The sequence below is a fragment of the Netta rufina genome, assembly GCF_964035555.1.
Source record: "Netta rufina genome assembly, chromosome: 2".
Taxonomy (NCBI): Eukaryota; Metazoa; Chordata; class Aves; order Anseriformes; family Anatidae; genus Netta; species Netta rufina.
The window spans coordinates 90,346,899-90,353,662 of NC_140124.1; the positions used below are offsets into that span (position 1 = coordinate 90,346,899).

The following is a 6,764-nucleotide window of genomic DNA, read 5'->3' on the forward strand; positions in this document are numbered from 1 at the left end:
TTCTGGGAGCAGTATGGAAGGCAATTTTGTTACTTGATAAGACGTCCATCACTAGGCTCTCCTAAACACACACACAGACACCTCTCCCAAACACACACACACACGCGTGCACACACACACATTCATTTTACAAAAGTCTTTTCTTCTTTAAGCGAGTAGTCACAACACTGAAAACATTGTCCTACTTGTTCACTGATTATTCTTAAATGATTTGTCACCACTCTGCCGCTCAGAAATGGTTACTTCCTTCTTCTGAGAAGCTAACTATGTCCAAAAGCAGCGAGATGATGATGGTGGTGTGATATAAATCCCAATAAAAAACGCATCATCCATCCGTGTATCCGTCCATCCTGAGAAACTTTCACTGACAAATCCTTGCTACTTTCCAGAGGTCACGGGGTTCCCATCAATAAATAGAAGGTCAGTGCAACAATGAGGAGCAAGCAGAATGGAGAAGAGAAGGTCTGATAGGCAGCTGATGGCATGAAAATATCTTCGTACTTGTAAATACTGACCACACGCTCTGATACAGGTGGTGAGTCTATATCATGACGAGTTATAGAACCTTTAATAGGTAAGGGCAGAAAGAAATAATGTCAGGTGCATTTTTTTTCTATAACTTTGTCAAAGAAATAGGCAGAAAGACAAGTAATTTCCAAACCTAGAGGAGCATGCACTGTTCCACTGTCAGTGAGTAGTTGTCTGATTTCTGAAATTAAACATCTGAATAAAATAAGTGAAATTCAAGTAAACAATAAACACTCCTCAAAGGAATTCAGAACTTCCAGCTGTGAATTATCCTTACTTAAATTTAGCTTTGGGGAGTGGGGATAATAGCTACATAGCCAAGAAAATGTGATATGGAGGAATCTGCCAGCTTGCTCACCTTCTTACTTATCCGTTCGTAAGCCCGATGCTGCCATAATTTTAGTTCATTAAGAAAGGAGGGGATCTAGTAATAATGAGGAAAGGCATTATCATATTTTGGTACCTCAGCTGTTGGTAACACAGATATTGACTTACCCTGAATGGCTGGACCCCATGCAAACAGGTAGTACCAACTCAAGTGCAGATCCACGATCGTTTCCTCTCGGGGAACATACACGGGACGCTTGAATCGACAAGTTACACGATTGTTCTCAAAAACCCCTTCTTCATCTCTGGCAGGATTTCTCTGGATTTCCTTAGCCCACTGGCCAACGTTATAGAAGTGCTGTATTCGGACTCTTCCGTTGTCATCATGAACACAAGCCATGACATCATCTCCTCCCTACATGGTAAAAACATTTAGGTAGAAGGAAAACAAAGAGCTTCACAGAGCATTTCCTCATTTATGTACATAATTTCAACTATTAAAAACAAAGACACAGGACTCTCGTTCACTTTTTCTTAGTTATATATACACAAATAGTCTTTTCCCAGCAATGTTTCTTCATTTAGACTGAACAGCACAGAGTAAACATTAATATATGCTTACCCTTACTGCCTCTGCATTTTCTTCTGGATCTTTCTAAGATCCATAACAACCTAACACACATAATCTATTTGTAGACATGGTATTGCCCTGACATCACACAATTAATTGACCGGTAGAAGGCTGTTTTCTTCTGTAACATGTCAAGTTCTGGGATCCTGCTTCAGGAAAACTGGCAGCCTTGAACCCTTGCTGTGTGCAAAACCCACTGCATCAACATCACGGACAGAAAAGCAATCTAACTTAATAAGATAGAGGAGATGAATCTACTCAGTCTGGGCAAATAATAGCATCAAGTACAGTCTGTCTTTTCTAATCTCTTGTCATGTTCACTTACAAGAATATCACATCTCAGCTATCTTAAGAGAAAACACAAAATGTTCAGCAAACAGTGATGGAATAGAGAATACCACACAAGACAAGGAAAGGCTAGTTGACGTGTGCTTCTCCCCATAACATACACAGCCACCAACCAAAGAAAGGACAGAAAGAAGTGAGACAATTATTCCTATAGGTCATTCACAGAAAGATTATACAGTTATTGGAACGGTTATTCACGGTAACTATCATAGTGGAGCGCTCAAGAATTAGCATTAATTTTAGGAGTGCTATCTTGTAGAAGCCCCAGTGTCAAGGTCCATCCAAACACCGTGCAAGTTTGATGTGTGGCATTTCACTGAATGCCAGTGCTGTGGGGATCCGCACCGTGTTAAATGCAGGTCCTCATTCTACACCAAAAATCTCTGTGATAGGACACACTGATGACACAATCAATGCTCGTGAGCACCATTTCTCAGTTCTTTGTTATAAGGAAAAAGGTGCAGTGCAACTATTCCTATGTAAATTTGTAAAAGACATGCCGAAAGTGAAGGGAAAAGGGAACAGCTAGGTAAAACACATGCTTGAACACTTTTTGCACCTCAGTACTGCTGCAGGCTACCTTTCCAGCTTCTGTCCTGAGCCTGTCACTGCTTTCCATAACTTATTTGCCACGTTTACATGTTGTACCTCTGAGCACCAATGCCTCATTTTTAAGTACAAAGAGTTTTCACAGCTTTTCACAACGAAAGAAAAAAAATCATTTTGAACCTCAGCAGGCACGGAAGTCTACAAGTGCAAAAACGTAATGGTATTTGAGACAAAGAAATAGGTCATAGGACTTTTTAAAAATCTACTGAGAATCCAATGTACTTTTTTTTTCCCCTGAACTTCTCTATCCAGGCCACAGCATTTGGATTAGGGCCTCCAAGGTACAGCCCGCCTCTCACAGCCAAGCTGTTTCGATGGAAAGTCATTTTCCCAGTAAAGTCTGTGTATCCCAGGACACCAAATACTGCATTACACAGGATGGGTGAGGGATGTGACAGAAAGCTTGCCAAGGTAACACTAACAAATTGATAATCATACTCATAACTGATCATCTCTTTAAAGTCTGTCTAACTACTGAAGTTCAGTGTCTTTGCTTTAAAGCGGTGGCAAGGCAGATCTATTGCAGGTACATCAGAGTTACAAATTGGTAAATGATCTCTGACAGCTTGAGGCCAAAACTTTAAAGCTGCTGAGCTGCTCTGAAAATCCTATTGAATACTTGCACTTCTAGGCGTCTAAACTCCTCCCAAAATTTAGCTATAAAATTATTCCTCACATCAAACATGAACTGGTTCTTACAACAAGAACTGCTCTTTATGACACAGAAGATTGCTATCCTTGCTGTGCTTATTTGCAGCATCATACTAAGGCATAGTTATTAATGAGTGAAAAGCACCTACCCTTGCATTTTCTATTTCTCATTTTGGGTCTGACAAAAGGTTGTTAAGTCAGTGCAAATCTTCACTTTGCTTTTTGTGGCTCCTAGCTCAGGACTTCTAAGCTGTCCTTTTTCAAACTACTGCTTCCATCTATACATAAAACACTCCTCTCTTCTGACTCGTGATATAGCACACAGACTCAGTATTTTCTGATATGCTCAGGAGCGTTTCTGTACAAGCACACCCACGTTATGAACTGCACTTTTATGCTAAACATTTTATAAAGAGCATAGTAAAACATGTGATGGTGGTGAGGCACTGGCACAGGCTGCCAGAGAAGCTGTGGATGCCCCATCCCTGGAGGTGCTCAAGGCCAGGCTGGATGGGGCTTTGGGCAACCTGGTCTGGTGGGAGGTGTCCCTGCCCATGGCAGGGGGTTGGAACTAGATGGTCCTTAAGGTCCCCTCCAACCCAAACCATTCAGTGATTCTATGATGTTTATTGCTCAGTTATTTTTACAATCCATACATTATATATACATGCTCCTGTTTTGCTCAGTGAAACACAACGAAAAATAAGGCTTTTGAATGAAAGAGTAAGTAAAAGAATATGCATAAAACCACACACAGTAAAATCCATGAGAGATAGAAGAAGAAATCTTAACAAGATTGTTTTCTAGAGCATGTATATAACTGAGTAGCAGCCATTTATTCACACCTTTGTGGCTTTCCTGGAACAACACACAGGTACAAAAGAAGAAGAAAAAAAAACAAAATCCAAAGTTTAGCAGTGAAATCCATATTTGTACTTCTGAAAGATTTCCTAAAGAATAAAATTATTTGCTATTTAGTTTTGGATGTACCTTTTGCGCAAGTAACACTGAAATAAAATACAAAAGGACATTCCCACAGGAGTTGGCTTATGTCTGAGGGCTTTTCTAATAAAAAGACCAAAAGCTAGTAACATTCGGACAGTCAGAGCTAACCTAAAATGCTATTATAATATTTCGTTAAGAAGGGAAAGGACGTGTCAGTAAGGATGAGGCAGTTTTTTGGGAGGCAGCAGACCTGGCTCCTGCTCCCGGATGGCTACTGAATGGTGCTTTGTTGTCAGCAAGTCAGTTTCTCCTTATATGCTCTGTCTCTGACAGATAAAATATAAACCATTTGTGTGGTAGCATGTGAAAGTGTGTACATTGTCAACATAAAGAGTCTTACCATTTTCTTGTCTGAAGAAAACCCCACTGCCACCCAGCCATCGGTATCTGCACTCAGCTCAAACTCAACATCAGCTCCTATCCTCCGGTAACTCAGGAAATAGTCACAGGTCTCTGCATTACATCCAGGTTTACCGTACCTAAAGGGAATGGGAATTGCATGTAACCTTTCTTTTCAATTTGCTGCTATGGAGTTGATTATATTTCTGCAAGAATATTTAAATAAAAAAAACAGTAAAACATTTATTATGCTATACTGAAGTAGTACTATTAATTGTTTGCAACTATTACTTTTTTACAGTAAGAATATATAACATTTAATCATTATGGCAATAAATTAATTACACATATCGTCACTCTGTAGTCCTTCGGAGGCCTTGTTTTGTAAATGCCTCATGAAAATGAAAGAAACATTAAACAGTCTAGTCTGTAGCCATGACGTATATACTTAAATAATTGTTTCTTCAAATAATGTAGTCCATAATTATAAAGTATGTTCTCAAATAATAGACTTCTTTTTTTTAATGAATATAGAAAATTGGCCAAGCTCTCAAATGCAATCAGTCAGCATTTGCAAACGTAAAGGTACCTGCATTTTTATCTCAGACTGACCTGAAGCATCCCTTAGTTTTTCCACAGTCATCCACTCTGATTTTTGCAAATGGATCCACAGGAGGTGCAGTAGGGAACGGGTAACCTGTATAATGAGAACAAACCATTACCAAATAAAATACAAGGCGTAAAAAGCAGTAACACTGAAGAGAAAGGGTTCCGATAGCATTTACTTTGCTAATAACTGAGCTGTATTGACACAGGACTACCTTGTCACAGGCACAATCCCTCAGCCAGAGGGTCCTGATACCAGTGTAACAGAGAGGAGTGAAAACAAAATTTTCTCAGGTTTGCAATGAAGAAGGATGCTGGAGCATGGCTTTGCTGCAGTGAGGGTGTGAGGTTTCTCACAGACAACGTCACGTTATGGCAGCATGAACACAGAGTGGGGCAGTCAGCTAATGAACAGGGATCTCCACTGAGCTAGCTCGTCGTGCACTCCTAGACCCCTTGGGAAACCTGTCAGAGAACTAAGTCTGACTCCTTAGCCACAAACGATGGCAGTAAGTGTAAATCCAGGGCACCAGACTCAGAGCTGTAGGAATGGATGCCGAAAGGACCTCACAATACATTTTCCTTACAATACATTCTCCTTTCAAAAGTAAATAAAATATTCAGTGCATTAGAGGGTAGGAGTATCAGAACTGGGAACTGCCCGTGGTGATGGCCTGCAACCACCTGTGAACTAAGACACAGAAGAGCCAGACACTGAGGGATTCATGACTCTGGGCTCTACAATAATGCACTGAAGAGACACGGACACGCCTGCAAACAGGACCCTTCCCCTCCTGCCTTGTAGATGCTAGCTTTTGATCCATCCCCCTTGACATTATATTATTATATATATATTATTTTACTTACCCAGCTGCAAAACAAAACACACCTAGCCACATGCAAACCTCATCACATGCAAGATCAGCTTAATAATTGCAAAATACAAGCAGCGGGGCGGGACGGGGTTGTGCCCGAGGGCGCTGTGGGGGTCCCCGTGCTGTGGGGTCCCCGCTGTTGTGGGGTCCCCGCGCCGTGGGGTCCCCGCAGGCGCCGCGCAGGCCGCGGCGGGCAGAAGATGGCGGCGGGCGCTGGCCTTCGTGCTGAACAACGCCGCCGCCGCCAGCCCCGCTCCCCACGGCTCCCCCATGCCCCGTCCCGTTTTGTCCCGTCCCGTCCCGTCCCGTTTTGTGCCGCCCCGTCCCGTCCCCGCAGCGCACCCTCCTCGGAGAGGTAGCGCAGGTCGTAGAACTCGCTGGCGAAGGTGCCGTACGAGGAGTCGTGGGGCGCCGCCTCGTCGCCCGGCTCCCCGCCGCCCGCCTCCCGCCGCCCTCCGCCGCCCTCGTCCGCCGGGCTGGCGGCGGAGCCGGCCATGAGGAGCAGCAGCAGCAGCAGCGGCACCGGCACCGGCAGCAGCACCGGCAGCCGCCGGGCGCCGCGGCTCCGCTCCGCCATGGCGGCGGCGGCGGGGCGGGGAGGCGGCGGCGCCCGAGCGCGCCGTGAGGGGCGGCCGCCCCCGGCTCCTGCGCCACCGCCACCGCCACCACCACCGGCACCGGCACCGGCAGCGGGGAGAGGGCAGCGAGGAGCCGGGAGCCGCCCCGGGGCTGGGAGGGCGATGGGGAAGGGGACGGGGAGGTCCCAAAAGCGCCCCCGCGGGAGGGAAAGGGGCGGCCCGGCGGGGAGATGCGGGGTGGGCGCGGTGTCGTGGGGTGGGGTGGGG

General features: G+C 44.8%; 1 protein-coding gene across 1 annotated transcript; it reads right to left on the minus strand.

Annotated features, from left to right (window-relative positions):
- Nucleotides 1-392: 392 nt before the first annotated feature.
- FRRS1L (ferric chelate reductase 1 like) lies at nt 393-6,496 on the minus strand (the record flags this gene model as incomplete). Its single annotated transcript, XM_084283144.1, has 5 exons — nt 393-565; nt 1,024-1,270; nt 4,440-4,578; nt 5,051-5,135; nt 6,262-6,496. 5 exons carry the CDS (start codon nt 6,494-6,496, stop codon nt 393-395), a joined length of 879 nt encoding a protein of 292 aa, XP_084139270.1.
- Nucleotides 6,497-6,764: the final 268 nt, after the last annotated feature.